Source organism: Macrobrachium rosenbergii, chromosome 1 (assembly GCF_040412425.1).
Source record: "Macrobrachium rosenbergii isolate ZJJX-2024 chromosome 1, ASM4041242v1, whole genome shotgun sequence".
Classification (NCBI taxonomy): Eukaryota; Metazoa; Arthropoda; class Malacostraca; order Decapoda; family Palaemonidae; genus Macrobrachium; species Macrobrachium rosenbergii.
In genome coordinates this window covers 34,523,190-34,542,003 of record NC_089741.1, presented here as the reverse complement: position 1 = coordinate 34,542,003, position 18,814 = coordinate 34,523,190, and the positions used below count along the sequence as shown (strand labels likewise).

Genomic DNA, 18,814 nt, shown 5'->3' with positions numbered 1-18,814 from the left:
GTGAAATAAAACTATTGTGCCGGCTTTGTCTGTCCGTCCGCACTTTACTCTGTCTGCACTTTTTCTGTCCACACTTTTTCTGTCCGCACTTTTCCTGTCCGCACTTTTTCTGTCCGCACTTTTTCTGTCCGCCCTCAGATCCTAAAAACTACTGAGGCTAGAGGGCTGCAAATTGGCATGTTGATCATCCACTCTCCAATCATCAAACATACCAAATTGCAGCCCTCTAGCCTCAGCAGATTTTTAATTTGATTTAAGGTTAAAGTTAGCCATAATCGTGCTTCTGGCAACGATGTAGGCCAGGCCACCACCAGCCCGTCCGTGGTTAAAGTTTCATGGGCCGCAGCTCATACAGCATCATACCGAGACCACCGAAAGACAGATCTGTTTTCGGTGGCCTTGATTATACGCTGTACAGAAAACTCGATTGTTTCCTTCTTCTCTGAGAATCCAGGAGTTCCTCTCGAGACATCGCTGCTGATACAAACGTTATCTTAAAGATAGGTCTGTCGACAGTTCTCTCTTGACAGCCTCTATCTTTCCTCTGCTATCATTATCTTGAAGATAGATCTATCGGAAGTTCCCTCTTAAAGGTCTGCATCTTTTCCTGCCAATATTATCTTAAAGATAGGTATATCGGAAGTTCTCTCTTAGTAGCCTCTATCTTTCCTCTGCCAATATTATCTTAAAGATAGGTATATCTTCTCTCTTAGCAGCCCCTATCTTTCTTCTGCCAATATTATCTTAAAGATAGATCTATCAAAAGTTCTCCCTTAACAGGCCGCTACAGCGTATAATCAAGGCCACCGAAACTTTAACTATGGCCCGGTGGTGGCCTATCCTATATCGTTGCCATAAGCACGATTATGGCTAACTTTAACCTTAAATAAAATCAAAACCACTGAGGCTAGAGGGTTGCAATTTGGTATGTTTGATGATTGGAGGATGGGTGACCAACATGCCAATTTGCAGCCCTCTAGCCTCAGTAGTTTTTAAGATCTGAGGGCGGACAGAATAAAGTGCGGACGGACAGACAAATCCGGCGTAATAGTTTCCTTTTACAGAAAACTAAAAATGGTGTTTTTAACATGTCCAAAGCACAGTACTCACCATGGGGAATTACTCTTGTATTGGATTCTTCAGAAATGAATAATTGTTCTTCAAGTGCTTTGAAAAAAAAGTGATTCGCTGAGGCAGGTGTCACCCGGGGGACTGGAGATGGGACTTGGTGCATCACGTACCTGAAAAGAAAAAAAAAAAACAGAAAGATTGTATCCAGACAACTGATTTGAAAAATGTCAATTATTATTATAATTATTATTATTATTAATATTATTATTAGGCAGTTTAACGAGGTCGTCTGGTTGAAGCACTCGACTCTTAAGGGCTGGCTACCAATACTAAATAAAAAAAAATATATATATACAGATAATATATATATATATATATATATATATATATATATATATATATATATACATACATTACACACACATATATATATATATATATATATATATACATATATATATATATATATATATATGCACATACACACGCGCACATATATACCTTTCAATACTCCATTTATCATTTGCTTTTCAATCGAGTTTTCCTACCCATTTTTCCTCACTCTCTGAGGAAAATGCAAAGTAGATGTAGGAGAGTTTGTGAGCAATCAGAATTGCTCCACAAACTCCGTAGAACGACTTAAGACTTCCATCTCACGCGCCCAAAGAGATGACGACGAATTTACAGTATTACAGCCTCTCTCAAACTGGCAAATATATGTATATTCGCTTCATTTGGCGTTCCGTTGAAAAGACACATAATTAAATCTGAATCTGATTAAATATGGAGAGCTGTTTTGGATAGTGATATCTCTTCGTTATGAGACAGTTGTTATTAAACTTTACTGTAGATAATATAGCTTCATTTCAGAAGCCTTAATTAGTAAGTAGTTTTATGAATATAAAATTGAATTGAATTGAATTGAACATAGTGATATTAATATCCCTTCCTTACTGCAGACAGTTATTAAAACTTTATTGTAGATAATTAAGTAGATAGTTTCATTTTAGAAGCCTTAATTAGTAAGTAGTTTTATGAATATAAAATTGAATTGAATTGAATTGAACATAGAAAGATATTAATATCTCTTCCTTACTGCAGACGGTTATTAAACTTTACTGTAGATAATTAAGTAGATAGTTTCATTTTAGAAGCCTTAATTAGTAAGTAGTTTTATGAATATAAAACTGAATTGAATTGAATTGAACATAGAAAGATATTAATATCTCTTCCTTACTGCAGGCGGTTATTAAACTTTACTGTAGATAATTAAGTAGATAGCTTCATTTTAGAAGCCTTAATTAGTAAGTAGTTTTATGAATATAAAATTGAATTGAATTGAATATAGAATTTAGGCCAAAGGCCAAGCACTGGGACCTATGAGCTCATTCAGCGCTGAAACGGAAATTGAAAGTAAAAGGTCTGAAAGGTGTAACAGGAGGAAAACCGCCCAGTTGCACTGTGAATCAATTGTCAGGAGAGGGTTAAGGAAAATAAGATGGAAGAGGGAATATGAAAGGAGGTACAGTAAAAGGGGTCGCAGCTAGGGGCCTAAGGAAGGCACGCTGCAAAGAACCTTAAGTAATGCTTACAGTGCACCGCATGAGGTGCGCTGGTGGCGCTACCCCCTACGGGGAAGTAGTTTTATGTTGGAAGCCTTAATTAGTATGTAGTTTTATGTTGGAAGTCTTAATTAGTACGTAGTTTTGTGTTGGAAGCCTTAATTAGTATGTCGTTTTATGTTGGAAGCCTTAATTAGTATGTAGTTTTATGTTGGAAGCCTTAATTAGTATGTAGTTTTATGTTGGAAGCCTTAATTAGTATGTAGTTTTATGTTGGAAGCCTTAATTAGTATGTAGTTTTATGTTGGAGGCCTAGAGTACAGTGACATCCATTAAGTAAACCCGACATTCTAATCATATCATCGCAAAAAATGATCGACATCTAATTAATCTATTAATCCATTTACAAAACGACCTCTCCCATCTACATACACATGTGTATGTGCGCCATACTGCCCACATGCATATGTGAAAAGCCCCAACCCCCGCCCCCGGCCAACCGCCCGCCCTATACCACACAGAACATATGTTTTATTAGGATGAAACGAAGAGCCTCATTCCGCCCGATCACCGTCAGTATCGCTGCTGTGGTCCGACAGTCAGACGTCAGGATAGTCGACCGCCATGGCGATTTCCTGGGTCTGTCGTTCGTTGGTTCTTCGCCTCCTGCTAGCGACGGCGGCGGCCATCCTTCCAGCCTCTGTCCAGGTAAATAAAACAAGGTTGAAGATGCGTACAGGCGTATGGTGTAAGGAGGGCTACCTTCTAGCTGCTGTCAAGGGCATCTGCAAAAAATTAGCAGCCTGAGGAATATTCTAGCTCTTACAGAGGATGAGACAGAGATCTTCTTCTGTGCCAGAAATGGGCCTTGGTTAAAATTCTGTAGACTCTGTTCAGGTAAATAAATACAAGGCAGAAGATAATCTCAGCAGCTGTCAAGGACATCTGCAAAAATTAGCAGCCTGAGGAATATTCTAATTCTTACAGAGGACGATCTTCTTCTGCGCCAGAAATGGCCCTTGGTTAAAATTCTGTAGACTCTGGTCAGGTGAATAAATACAAGGCAGAAGATGTATAGAAGAGGGATAATCTTAGCAGCTGACAAGGGCATTTGCGAAAATTAGCAGCCCGAAGAATATAGTTCTCAGTAGAGATGAAGTAGAGGACTTCTATGCCAGAAATGGGCCTTGGTTAAAACTCTGTAGACTCTGTACAATAAATATTATCACCAAAGAGCGAATCACGTAGAATATGAACTGCTCTTTTGAGAGTTTTATATGAGTCAGAAAACGATTTAAAGCATGAAACTGGATGCTAAAAAAAAAAAAGATCCAGTTAATGCTAAACTTGGAACCTGGAAAAATGACTGAGTATTAGTATTTTAACAACTAGAATCTAATTTTAATTGATCAAAATGACGTCAGACCCTCCTCCTACGATTCAACTCCACAGAAATAAGGTTCCAGGTCTCAACCTTCCAGTGACTCAACCTTCAGGGACAAATCCTCTGGGGTTTAAGAGGTTCTTAGAGCTGAACCCCACTTCAACCCCTTAGGAAAACTTCCGTGGCTACAAAAAGTGTAGATAGTCTCATATATTCCCAACCTTAAGTATAGATGGTCACACATATTCTCAAACTTAAGTATAGATAGTCTCATAAAATCTCAAACCTAGATCCTTCATGGCTCAAAGGATGCTGTTTCCCAAAGCATCAAGGCCTCGTGGAATATGGTTCTTACACTTGAACTCACTCGACCTAATCAAAGTAACTACGCACTCTAAAGATTCCACATCTCAGACTCTGCGAAAATACCGATTCATCACATCCATTATTTTTTCCACTGCGAATTGTGCGTCTGACATCTTAAACCCTATAATCACAGGAATAACAACCAAAGATATCTCACAATAATTCTGTCTCATGATTATGAAGATTTAAGTTAATAAAAAAATTACTGTCGCCATTTAAAAAAGTATGTATCACATTGTTGTATCCATTGTCCTGGAGTTTTAGATGTTCAAATTCTAATTCAATGAATGGCTAAAGAAATCTCCGGGTTGTAGAATCATTTTAAATTTACCGACAAAAAAACATGAAAATTAAATGAATATCCTTATAGAATTAAACACCACTTTTTTCACTAAATCAACAGATAAGTATCTGCACAGACCTCAAGATCTTACAAACTGTCTGAAAGTGACTGAAACTTGACTATAGCAGATATCCTAACATCGGGGTCTGACAGACCTGGCCTTATGCCAGCACGGGCTCTTGCCTCTGGAGAAGACCGCTGAATTGAACTGAATATAGAATTTAGGCCAAAGGCCAAGCACTGGGACCAGTGAGGTCATTCAGCGCTGAAACGGAAATTGACAGGAAAAGTTTGAAAGGTGTAACAGGAGGAAAACCTCAAAGCAGTTGCACTATGAATCAACTGTTAGGAGAGGGTTGAGGAAAGTAAGATGGAAGAAAGAGAATATGAAAGGAGGTACAGTAAAAGGAACGAAAGGGGTTGCAGCTAGGGGTCGAAGGCACGCTGGTGGCGCTACCCCGCCCCTACGGGGTGGAGGAGCCCCGTAACGAAGTCCCTGCAGACAATGACTGACAGACTCTGCAAATATACAAATCGTTTATATAAGTTTCTGGCCAATATGAAAAGCTTTTTCGAACTTGCTATGAGGAACGGGAGAATTCATTTTTTTGAAGATCTTACCCCGGCCCCCTAAAAAGGAGGGTGTTATTTTCGAGTTGGGGAGGCGGCCATCCAGGGAGATTTGAAACATTAATGAAATGCAAATTTTTATAGGGCCAAGTGTACTTAAGAGCTTCTTCTTAAATGTCAATTTACATGCAAAAATTACCAAATTAAATTTGCATATAATTACGGGGGATTATTTGCATATAAACTAATTCGCGTAGGTGCAGATATATCCATGTGAACCCTGTTTAGAGAGAGAGAGAGAGAGAGAGAGAGAGAGAGAGAGAGAGAGAGAGAGAGAGAGAGAGAGAGAGAGAGATAGTAACAAATGTTCGCTGTGAGTTTTCATTAGTTAAGCTTAAGCAAAGGCACGCAGTAGAAATTCAGCCAAACACCTGACCATGAGAGAGAGAGAGAGAGAGAGAGAGAGAGAGAGAGAGAGAGAGAGAGAGAGAGAGAGAAAGAGTGTGTCAGTGATGAAGTCCGCATAAGGAATTCAAAGGAAATAATTTTTTTTTTTTTTTTTTGACACCATCGAAATCTTTCTTTTCGACTGGATGTCGACTCTCTGAAAAATATAAAATTTAACGAGAAAAAATGAGATTTATGACCATTATGATAATCCAAGTTGTCACAGGTGACGCCTGGTACGAAGTGGAGAGTTGGGAATGACAGAAATATAGTTCCTTTGATCTATAGCGCGTATGAATATGCAGATTGCTGTCTTCGACTGTAATCTAGTTATGTAGTTACGTTTTTCGCCCCACAAATATACGCGTAGAGAGTTTGTAGATGTTTGTGTGTATGTTTATTAAACATACAAACGTACATACACATTATGTATATGCGTGTACATATATATGTATATATGTACTGTATATATGTGTGCATTATTTATCTATGTATATTTATATGTTTATGTTAACATACACATAAACATCTATACACTACACATACGTGTTTATTCTCAATGGTTCTCATTCAGAGCAAACAAAGTAGAACACATTTTTTTCCTACAGAATATTAAATAAAATCAAATAAAACAAAATATATAAATCACACAAAACACTATGAATAAAGTAAGCATTCACAATCCAGTCCTCTGTAAATTGCCAAAACATTTTCAATAATTTCTTGAGGGCGAAGGCCGATGGGAGGGCAACCCAATGCCCTTCTCTAGCCGATGCCTGAATGATTCAAAGTAAAACGCGCCGAAGTTACTTCGGCGCAATTGAGTTTTCTGTCCAGCGTATACTCAAGGTCACCGAAAATAGATTTATTTTTTCGCTGATCTCGGCATAATGCTGTATGAGCCGCGGACCATGAAACTCTAACCATGGCCCTGTGGTGGCCTATCCTATATCGTTGCCAGATGCACGATTATGGTTAACTTTAACCTCAAATAAAATGAAAACTACTGAGGCTAGATGGCTGCAATTTGGTATGTTTGATGATTGGAGGGTGGATGATCAACGTACCAATTTGCAGCCCTCTAGCCTCAGTAGTTTTTAAGATCTGAGGGCGGACAGAAAAAAAGTGCGGACAGAAAATGTGAGGACAGAAAAATGTGCGGACGGACGGACAAAGCTGGCACAATAGTTTCCTTTTATAGAAAACTAAAAAAAAAAAAATGGAAGCGGAAAAGTAGACCGAAATCTCTCTGTGAGACTCATTTCAATTTCAAGTAAATTTCGCCACAAATCGTCAGAGCCAGTCAGAATAATTATGCTTATTTTAATGCTAAGTGCCCTGTTTTAAATTTAATCATTATTATTATCGATGAAGGAATGCGTCAGGTATGTTAATATTAGCGAGAAGAGACTGGAGGTAGTACTTGGATACCTGTGCAGATACTGAACATTTTTATACAGATCGTGAAGGCTGAGACACCAACATACGAATGAATGCATTGCTTCAGAATCTCAATAAGACGATTCATTACTGGTTGTAAACAGTTCACAGTGACAGCTGATAGAAACTGGTTCACGGTAAGTTCCTGAACCCCTCTTGATTATAGAAGGTTCATAGTGAGAGTAGGTGAACCACTGTTGCTTAAGAAAGGTTCACAATTTAATTAGGAACTGTTGATCAAAGAACGGTTCAGAGTCTATGTAAATGAACCTGAACCACTGTTACCCAAGAACAGTTCACAGTCAAAGCGAATGAATCAATGATAATTTAATTATGAAAATACATTTTTTTATCTCTCTTTTGTCAGGCTTTCGAATTCCGAGATGAGAAAGCTGCTGTTCCGAAGATAAATCCGGTAAGTAGCTTTTAATATGAAGACAGGGATGACAGACTCTGAGTTCCATTTGATCACTCTTCCTGGAAATAAATAAAAAATCTAAATTAGCCTCTTCACCATTTTACTGATTATGCAGACCTGGAAAAATTCATTTAACGTCTTGACTAAACTTGTAGGATACAAATGGAAGACCTTGAAGGATCTGACATTGTTTATGTCGGATTCAGATGCCCAAATGTTAATACAAAACTGAAGTATACGTAGTATGACCTTGTCGAATTTCCTGAAGCCTCGTTTTACCTTTTTGAAAAAAGTATACATATAATTCTTAAATATATAATTGCATAAATGTATATATATATATTAATATGAATATATAAATTAGAGTCATGTATTTTATTGAAGACTCCAAGAAAAGTATTAATGTTCTTTTGCACAACTATAATTTTGGGAAACAACTGTTGAGCGCTGATAAAAAGGACCCAAAACGGGAAAAGAACCAGCTAAGAATCAGAGGAACAAAGAAAAAGAACAGTTGAGAGTAAAAGGAATAAGAATGAAAAGAAAAACAGAATGAAGTTGTAACAAGTGACATTCTCCCAAAAGAATAACACCCAAACTACAATTAACTCGAGAAATGTTCATTCATTCTTTCATGTTCCATTCACAAAACCTTTCTACAACGATTCCATGGTTGTCCGGCTCCGTACACCTATGCATTGCCTCCCCATTCGTAAAACAATGCATTTTCTCTCCATTCAGGTGCAGAATCTAACTCCTTTTTGAAGGTAATTCGCGGTGTGTAATCTTCATCAAATCAATATTTCTTTATTGTTTCCAATAAGGACACTGTCCCAGTTTGATTTTATCTAGTCATTCCTTCGTGTCTTTTCTCAACGAGCATTTTGCAGCTTGCACAACAGCCTTTACGGGTGCTAAACTGAATCAGAAAGAAGCATTTCAATTAATTACATATCATAACCAAGCACCTTTAATATCATATCATATAATCTGCTCTCTGTTACACGTCTCACAATCCCCGGCCTCTTGTAAAAGAGAGATACTTTTTTTTTTTTTCATCTGTACTTCCCGCCCTATTTCACTGTCCCAGCTTCTTGGAAAAGGGAGTTTTTTTTTTTTTTAATGTTAACTGAATCCTGTCTCTTGGTCTCATCCTCCTCCGTGCAGGTCTTCCCGGAGGAGAGGTACATCGAAGAGGAGGACGTCATCCTGACTCGATGGCAGGAGGCGGCTCTGTTCTCGGGAGGAGTCGAGGAAGGCCAGTGCGGATCTGGCAGTATATTGGCCCGACAGCGGCGGGTTTCACGCGTCCCTTACACCTTCACGGATGGTAAGTTAAATATGTCACAGGGTGGGGTGACTTGCTTGCTGCTGGACTGCTGCTGCTGTTGCTGAACCTTCTCGACCCGAGTTCGAATCTTGGCGTGGAGGGACAGTTCCTTCATTTCATTTACAAAGTTTGGCTTCGTGGGTTTTCTGGACAACGCTTGTCTAGAAACTCGAGAGACTCAATGTGGTTACTTAGATTAGGTTCACATAGCTGTTGAGGCCGTGTTTTTTTTTTCTATGCTAAAATACGATCTTGCAAAAACTCAGAAAAACTTCAGGTCCAGTTGATAAAGACTAGTGATTTTGGCATGAGTATTGCATCAGATTTCAGTGGTCACTCATCAACCATATCAGGATTGGGTAGAATACTCCATGACTGAGGAACATGGTTCAAGAGCTGGTTGAGGGAATAGCAGACAGTGTGTCTTGGAATTTAAAACTAGGTGACATGGGTGTTAGGCAGTGGCATTCCTCCTGACAACCAAACAGGCACCATATGCATGTCAGTGTTTATGGCAACAACAGCTGAGCTGCTCTGATAATCAACTGGCTCCAGGTGTAATGCAGTTCCTTACAGTAACCAGTTGAATCTTATGTCGAAAGCATGCCTGTTACCTTACTCAACTTCTAAGTGACAGACACGATATTCATGTCAGTATCTGAGGTAAGATTCATTAGGTCATTTTATTGAAAATCTGTTGTCTAAAAAATGCCTTCTTTCTCCCATACTAACTGACTTCTGCAGTAACGGCAGGTTTATTCATTCAGGTTACGTTAATCGTGAGGCTGTCTGGGATGCCAGCCCACTGGGAAGAGAATACGTGCCTGATATTTGAAGAAGTTCCTACCACCTACAGTGGTCCACACCTGGCATTTGAAAGGAACTCTGAGAATTGCAGTTCCTACGTCGGCATGACTGGTTCTTCGGCGCAGTCCGTTTACCTAACGGAACTTTGCGAGGAACATGTAAGTAGTAGAATACTTGTCAGTGTTGCTCTGGATGGAATGAAATGGCTTGATAACTCCCAGTAAACACTTCTGATGTAGTAGTGAATGTACCAAACTTGAATGCATCAAGTATTATATCCTATTTCCCAAATTAAAAATACAAGTACAAATAATTATGTCACAGCAATTTAAGCCTTAAATAAGTACTAACAATCATGTCATCGCAATTTGGTCCTTCAAAAGCATCATCCACAGGAACTCTGATCAGTAAAGTTTTTAGATCAGGGAATGGAAAGGCTTCTGATTTTTAATTCCAGAGCGCTCTTTGAACTTTTAGGATGCAATGCACACAATTATTATGTTCTTGGATAATATATATTTCATGCACTAATCCCACACTCAACAGTTTGGCGAGCTTGTTATAGAGATCGGCCACGCCATCGGCATGTGGCATGAAGAGACAAGGTCAGACAGGGATACCTACGTCCACATTAACACTGACAACGCCCTTCCAGAGAAGCTCAGCAATTTCTTCAAAGAGTCCGACAATAGTTATGGTGTCCCTTATGATTACAGTTCCATCATGCACAACCATGAGAGGGTGAGATTGTCATCAAGGAACCACAGGATGTAAAGTTCTGAATTTAAGTTAGAGTGAAGGGTCTCACTGGTAATTCATCACATGAGGATAGGGCTGACAATGATCCAGTACTGTATTACATGACTTGAAAATGACATCGGGAAGCGTTTGGGTGCATCAGCACTAGAATAACAACACTTTTTAAATGCAAGTCAGCAACTTATTACATACATATTACAAAAACAGGTTGAAAACAAGTCAATGACCAGAAGTCAAGAACAAACCTTTGGCAAATACTGTGCAGTCGTATAAAGCATTGCTTTGGACTACCAATAAGTCGTGACTTGTATTCAACCTGTTTGTGGAGTGTGTGAGGTAAGTTGCAAAATGTATGTTTATGGCATGTTTAACTGTAGTGCTGATATACCCTAAGAGTAACATATCAAATACAGCACTCGTGATTTGGTTGATAGATATCAATTTTTTGTGCAACAATTCGAACAGTATGTCTAATTAAATTTTGGTCGCGTAGAAATGGAAGTTAAGTACTAAGTCTGTAAATGAATAAATTGGGAGTACTGCAGTTAAATGAGAGGTTGTATGATGCAAGAGAACGAGGAGAAAAACAAATTCTTTTCTATTTGTGGGATTTGAGATATCACACAGAGTATAATGCTCAAAACATCTGAGAGAAAGAATTCTTTGGGGAAACATCTGGAGGAAGATGTGTTTGGTTATTGCAGTGTTTTTTTTACTTGAGTTATTCATCTACTACTTTACTGAAATAAATCTGTAACTCATATGAAGAAACTAAGTCAGATAAGTGTTGTAGATTTAGCCTTGAGACATTCACGTATGAATCATCATCTATAAAACAAAGGTATGAAGTCTGAACTATCTGGAAATACAGAACATAACTTGTACTCTGTCTTTGATCTAAAGTCAGACCATCACTCATAAAAACATTCTTCGGATATACGATGACAGGATACCATTTTGCAGGTCTTTGCTCTGAACGGGCACATAACAATTGCAACTCTGAACCCTTTGTATCAAGGGCTTCTTGGGACAACAGAACGGCCTATCCCACATGGACAAGCTCCTTGCTAACAAAATGTATGGATGTTCTGCCAAGCTTATAGCATCCTCGCAATGTTCCAGCGACACTTGCCTGAACAATGGCTATCTCTCCACAACCTGCACCTGCGTATGTCCTGACGGTACTTCTGGTACCAACTGCGAGACAGTGACTACACCTTACAATGGTAAGTCTGGGGCATTATAGTAAAAGTCGGAAACCCCAAGTCAAAAGGAGCAATGTTAGATTACTATGACTGTGATTGATCAATTTCTTATTGAATGATAATGATAAAGATTTTATCAGCGTTCACTGGAAATTAGAGGAAAATATAAACAAGACAATATGGATGAATGAAAGGAAATTATACTGCACATGGACACTGACCCCGTACACGGAGAGTAACATATAGCCTTTGTATTCTTGCAGATGCCATTTTATCACCCTACACGGAACTCATAAACACAGAAGGTACCATTACTTCACCAAATCACCCAAGCTATTATCAATCTGGTAAGTATCATCATGGAGACAATTGTAAGAAATGCCAACCTTGGAGATGTCACAGTTGCTTTTGTTGTTGGTTGTTTGATTATGACACCCGTGGTGTGCTTACATTGTAAGTTGGTTTGCATCTATTGCTACAGTGGGATCAAGTGACTGTGTCGTTTATACCAGGTCTCTACAAACAGACTAACTTATTTCAGGACTGAAATTCACCAAATGGATCCAAGCGCCCGAGTGCAATAACGTCGTAGCCACATTCACAGCTTTCGACGTCTACTGGAGAACTGCTCATTACATACGGGAGTCAGAAACAGCAAGTATGTGCTGGTATGATGGCTTGGAAATTGAACTGACAACATGCTTGATGGCACGTGGTAAGTAGTTTCCTTGCTGATTTGTGTATTCACATGTAACTTCATTCAAACCTCGCTAGGCCCTTGTTTGTGTATAGGCTTCCTTTTTTTCTTATTAGAAATCAGTCTTGTGGATGTGAATATCGTGGTCAGTCATATATTTTTCATCACAAATACTTCTGTTATTTTTCTCCATAAAGGTACAGTTATTTCCACGTCTCTCATTTATTGAAAACCTTTCCCTCATCCAGGCACACCTGTAAGTGTCTTAGGTCCTCACACCTTTCCCTCCTTTAACACTAATTGCCTACTTACAATTAAATCAAGGAAAACAGAATGCCAATCTTTTTCGCACACACGCAGGTACTGCGGACAGGAAATATCAAGTGGCGACAGCTTCACTTCCACAGGTAATCAAATGGTCATCTATTTCAAGACAGCAACGACGAATTTCAAGACGGGATGGTCGGCAGATATCACCTTCGTCGAGGACCCTAGATGCACCAGGTAACTTCCCTAAATACGCAGAAGAAAATCAAAGATAGACCAGGAAAATAATACAACTAAAGTGAGCATATGTTATAAATCAGGTGCTTGATATTAAATGCTGATCTAAATCATTCTTTCAACTTCTTTTAAACTTCAGCACAACGTCTTCAACTACAACGCCGGGCACGTCAACTACGACAACAGCTTCAACCACTTCAACAACCCCACCACAACTTCAACCTCAACTTCTACAACTCCTACCACAACATCAACCTCCACAACGCCTACTACAACTTCAACCTCTACAACTTCAACATCTACAAGTTCCACTACAACTTCAACCTCCACATCTCCTACTACAACTTCAACTTCTACAACCTCCACAACCCCACTACAACTTCAACTTCTACAACTCCAACTACAACCTCTACTTCTACAACCTCCACAACTCCCACTACAACTTCAACCTCTACTACCTCCACAACTTCAACTTCTACAACTTCCACAACTCCCACTACAACCTCAACATCTACAACTTCCACCTCAACTTCAACCTCTACAACTCCACTACAACTTCAACATCCACAACTTCCACAACTCCCACTACAACTTCAACTTCAACTCCCACTACAACCAACAACTCCCACCACAACAACTTCTACAACCTCCACAACTCCCACTACAACTTCAACCTCTACATCTTCCACTACAACTTCAAGTTCTTCAACCTCCAAACCCCCACAACTCCCACCTCCACGACTACAACCTCTACTCCCACTCAACTTCAACTTCTACTACTCCACGACTCCCACAAACTTCAACCTCTACAACTCCCACTACAACTTCAACCTCTACTACCCCACAACTCCCACTACAACTTCTTCAACTTCCACTACAACTTCAAGCTCTTCAACATCCACAACTCCACAACAACTTCAACCTCTACAACAACTCCACAACTTCCACAACCTCTCCCACCTCTACAACTTCAGCCACAACTTCTACAACCTCCACAACTCCAACTACCTCAACTTCCACAACCTCAATCACTCCCACTACAACTTCCTCTACAACATCAATCTTCCACAACTCCCACTTCCAACAAACTCCCACTACAACTTCAACAACATCAACTTCCACAACCTCCACAACTCCCACAACTTCCTCAACAACATCAAACTTCAACTCCACAACCTCCACAACTCCAACTACAACTTCAACAACATCAACTCAAACCTCCACAACTCCCACTACAACTTCCTCAACAACATCAACTTCCACAACCTCCACAACTCCCACAACAACTTCCTCAACATCATCACTTCAACATCCTCCACAACAACATCAACTTCCACAACTCCCACCACTACAACTTCAACTTCTACAACTCCCACTACAACTTCAACTTCTACAACTTCTACACAACATCCACTACAACCTCAACTTCCACAACCTCAACCACTCCCACTACAATATCAACTTCTACTACTTCCACAAGTCCAACTACAACTTCTACAACATCCACAACTCCAACTACAACCTCAACTTCCACAACTTCAACAACCCCCACTACAACATCAACATCTACAACTTCAACTTCTACCTCCACAACTCCCACTACAACGTCAACTTCTACTACTTCCACAACTCCCACTACAACTTCAACTTCTACAACTTCCGCTACAACGTCAACCTCTACAACCTCCACAACTCCAACTACAACATCAACTTCTACAACCTCCACAACTCCCACTACAACATCAACTTCCACAACTTCAACAACTCCCACTACAACATCAACTTCCACAACTTCAACAACTCCCACTACAACATCAACCTCTACAACCTCCACAACTCCTACTACAACATCAACTTCCACTACATCCACAACTTCAACTTCTACCACGACATCAACATCATCTACTACAACATCAACATCTTCTACAACGACATCAACTAAAGCCATTACAACCACAACACCAATGCCCAACTGTAACATATATACCAGTGGTGGCTACTACTTTTTCGAGTCTCCAAGATATCCTGCTAACTACCCAAACAACGCCCAGTGCACTATGGGAGCTTTCACGGTAAGTTCCTAAATTTTGCACCGCCTTGCAGGCATCCACCTAGGAGAATCTTTTAGCTTGCTTTACTGACAGATGCTACAAAACTTTGAGGATCTACTGATTCATTATACCTTTAATGATAGGTGCTACAAATGTTTGAGGATCTATCGATGCAGAAACCTTACTGAAAGGAGCATCAGATCTTTGAGGATCTCCTGATTCAGTAACTTTACTGACAGGTGCTACGAATCTTTGGGGATCTATTGATTCTGTAGGTACAGGAGACCATGTGGCCAACAGCAAGTTTTCTGGTATTCTTCCATGTTTCTTACATGCTACAAAAAATAAAGCTTGGAGTTAAAACCAAGTATCCGTGAAATATTCTGAACTATCAAGAATACCGCACCTTAATCAAAGAGGAAAATGGATGGGAGCATGGTACAAAATTGGCTAATCTATAGAGTTGAAGCTTACTGTGCAGCTATATCCCCTACTAATCATACCACTTAAGCAGCCCATGCCAAATATATATTAAGGCTAAAAGTCACTTCTATTTTACCTTTGGGGCACAATTAGAATAAATTTTTTGGGATGCCAAGACGCGGAAGTTGGAATACTGAATGAAGAGAGTAGCCCATAAGCAACAAACAAAAACTTCAAAAAATTTATGTGATAAACCACCTAGTTTATATAATTCTCCTTATTCACAGTAATCAAAGTAACTAACTTTAACAATTTAAGCTGTACTCTATTTTTCACTTATACATATATTTATTAATTTACCTGTTTATTCTTACAGGGGTCCATTGTCGACACTTCTCTCTACATCAACAGATTTAGCCTTGGCTCTGGAGATTCTGTGACAATCTACAACCAATACACACCTCCGTTAACGTAAGAATGTTAGGGAAAACAAACACGACTTATTTTTTTGTGATCAAAGGTCAAGGTAACATATAGCCCCCTTTTCTTTTGTAAAGGGAGACAGCCTCTTGCAAGTCTTGTCAGCATAACTCTAAACCAAATCGACGTGAAGAGATGAAACCTTACTAGGGTGTAAGAAGATGGTCTAGAAAAGGACTTGAACCTTATCTTACTGAGTAAGAATGACAACTAATGTACTGAGGGATAAAAAATTAATGCATAAGTTTATAATAACTTATTGTAAGCAGGTCATATCGTCGGAAAACTGAAGCTAACAATAATTTTCCCATTAGGGTTTTTTTTTAACCAGTGACCATGAAACACTAAGGAACACTTCAGCCACTCTGGCTGAGTGGATAGAGCACTGATCTAGCGTTCCATTGGTAAAGACTCATATTCCTTAGGAGGAAGTTATTGTGCCTTAAGATAAAAATCAACACTACAGTGAAATGGGAAAGTTGCAATTGATTCAAGTAAATTTTAGCTTATCAATCAAACAAAGTTAGTTTGTACAAGGCAACTTGAAAGCAGGCATTCCAATAACCTCAAGGGTTTTTTTATTTTTTTAGCAATAACTGAACCGAGAAATGAATGAAGGAATCAGTGACTTTCCATGCCATATGAAGTTCCCATGGTGGTTATCTGGCAGATAAAAATTAACCCATGAAAACTCCCAAGTAAACTTGATGGGTAGAGAGACAAGATTAGTAATTAACTAAAGTCAAAGTCAACCTGTATCAGCCAGTAGGATGCTTGTCAGGAGAGGCAAAGTCAGTGGCTTAACTGAATTCTAATTGCAGATTGACAGGCTATATAGCTTCTAGAACGACGTACCGCATCCTAGGATCGAACATTCAGACAACATTTGCTGCTGACAGCTCAGGGACCTCGTACGGATTCAGCCTGAGATACAGCAAAGCCTCGTCCCCTTGTGGAAAGGTAACAATATGTCAACTTGACACTGACTGTTTACGTGGTTCAAGATAAAAAGGCTATGATCAGTGCGGATATTTGTAAGGTTACATGCACTGTACAAAAGATTGATATATAAGATCTATGGGAAATACAGTTGAGATGAAACAGATGATGTATGCAAGAGTATGTTCCAGGCATTATAAAACTCCGACTGATGATCCACATATGTCATGATATTAAAGACTGAAATCTATGTGAAGCGCTTAATTTTGACATTTCATTCTTCTGTTCAGCAAGGCTACAATAACCTCTTATTTTGGAGATGGTGACACATGCTGGGTTTCACCTTTATTATAATTACAGTAAAGGTTTCACCTTTATTGTAATTATAATTATACCTCTTTCTTGCCACCTATCCCGCCCTTTCACTAAGTCACCTTCCTCCATTCTTTGCACATGATCAAACCATCTCTAAACACTACACTAACCCTTTGATCATTCCCACATATTTCTGCATTTCTAACCCTTTCATATTTTTGTCACACAACCTACTAATTAAACATTTCATCTCTACAGCATATGAATTTATCGTTTTATACACTTTCAACATCCCTGCTTCACCTGTTGTGTCTGTGACCTGATCCTGAGATTTTATGGACTGTCCATGTACTTCTCCACCTTGCATCTTTCACCGTAGCCGTTTGTTTCATTTATTTCACCTTTCTTTGGTACATTTCCTGTTAATAGGGAACCCCTTGTAATAATAATTTATAAATATATAGTTACTACTGAAATTTGTCTTGATTCTTCGATTTTTCCTTTTCTCCAGAGAATATGGGTATCATCAGACTACCTTCTGAGGAGCCCCAGATTCCCAGACAAGCATCCCCCAAACAAATTTTGTGAATACCAGTTTTCTGTAAGTATGGCACATGTATCCAGAGTATGAAACTGTCTCATGTTGTAATTTCATTATCCTGTGCTTCCTCTAATGTTAAACATCACTGGAAAATCTCACTTCATACAAATCAGCATTACCTGCTCACAGTGCACAACCGTGTCGCCTACGCAGAATCAGATGGCTGTTGTTGTCCTTCTTCCAAAAGAAACAACCAGGGCCTTTGAATATCCGTGTTACCTAATGTTAAAAAGCAGTAATATAGTTTTTACCTTTTAGAAAGCCTACTATCAGCCCTTATTCAGTCCATCAGAGGGGTAGAGTTTGCCAGTTATAGTTTATATTCTTGAAGAATTAGTCCTGACTTGCCTTCAATGGAACTGTATTTGCTTCACAGACCCAGTCGGGATACCGGCTGAGAGTGAGGTTTGAGAAGATGAAGCTTCCGTGCAGCGCAAACTACCTTGCCTTCAACAGAGACCCTGACGGCATCACGCCGTTCTACAACTCCAGATACAACAAGATCCACTGCGGTTACAGAAACCCATCCGCCTTCAACGCCATCTCCAACAAGCTGAACGTCTACTTTTACGGAAAACTCAGAAGTTATGGATACAAAATCCGCATCATCAAGATCCGATAAACTCCGGGAAACTACTGCTTTGAAAAGTGGCCTTAATCTGATGCAAATATAAATGTGTGATGTAACTTAGCTCTTATAGATGAGTTAAAACACTGAAGATGGGCTGCATATGATACACCCTATAAATCTGTCCCTCTTTGTTCTGATTGGGTTGTGCCAATTTCACTTTAATATTTTTGGCAGGTAGTGCACAGGGAGCAAATTTAACTAACATCCCTATGCCATTTTATTCTCCATTGTGTGAGGGTTTTAATAAACAATATTTATCCTAAATGATTCAGTTTCAGTTGTCCTTCCTGTTTGACTTGTTTATGTAATCTGGCATTGTACCGCCCAAGGACATCAATGCTTGTGCGTGTCATCTTACCTCGCTTGATTTGGCTTCAGAGTGCAATGAGCACTGAGCAAAGAGCACATACCCTTCAAGTGCCCTATTCATTGAAATATAACAAAAATAGACCTCCTTGAGGTCAGTCTGCT

The 18,814-nt window shown here is 39.2% G+C and overlaps 1 protein-coding gene, 1 long non-coding RNA gene and 1 pseudogene across 2 annotated transcripts; all 3 read left to right on the top strand.

Moving 5' to 3' along the window:
- Positions 1 to 3,202: 3,202 nt before the first annotated feature.
- LOC136841591 (uncharacterized) lies at positions 3,203 to 8,905 on the top strand. Its single transcript, XR_010854024.1, has 3 exons — positions 3,203 to 3,341; positions 7,551 to 7,598; positions 8,769 to 8,905. It is a non-coding gene; the product is annotated as an uncharacterized lncRNA (long non-coding RNA).
- An 820-nt stretch (positions 8,906 to 9,725) lies between these two features.
- LOC136840136 (protein SpAN-like) lies at positions 9,726 to 12,425 on the top strand (annotated as a pseudogene).
- Positions 12,426 to 12,764: 339 nt separating this feature from the next.
- On the top strand, positions 12,765 to 18,607 carry LOC136840130 (mucin-3A-like). Its single transcript, XM_067106542.1, has 6 exons — positions 12,765 to 12,903; positions 13,043 to 14,975; positions 15,754 to 15,848; positions 16,679 to 16,817; positions 17,623 to 17,712; positions 18,089 to 18,607. The coding sequence occupies exons 1-6, from the start codon at positions 12,815 to 12,817 to the stop codon at positions 18,332 to 18,334; spliced, it is 2,592 nt and encodes an 863-aa protein (XP_066962643.1). The 5' UTR covers positions 12,765 to 12,814; the 3' UTR covers positions 18,335 to 18,607.
- Positions 18,608 to 18,814: the final 207 nt, after the last annotated feature.

Excerpts from the sequence above, each read along its gene's own strand:
- LOC136840130 (XM_067106542.1), top strand. The coding sequence starts at position 12,815 with ATGGTCATCTATTTCAAGACAGCAACGACGAATTTCAAGACGGGATGG. Across the intron at positions 14,976-15,753 it reads GCACTATGGGAGCTTTCACG|GGGTCCATTGTCGACACTTC; the intron begins GTAAGTTCCTAA and ends TTATTCTTACAG. Across the intron at positions 17,713-18,088 it reads TTTGTGAATACCAGTTTTCT|ACCCAGTCGGGATACCGGCT; the intron begins GTAAGTATGGCA and ends TTTGCTTCACAG.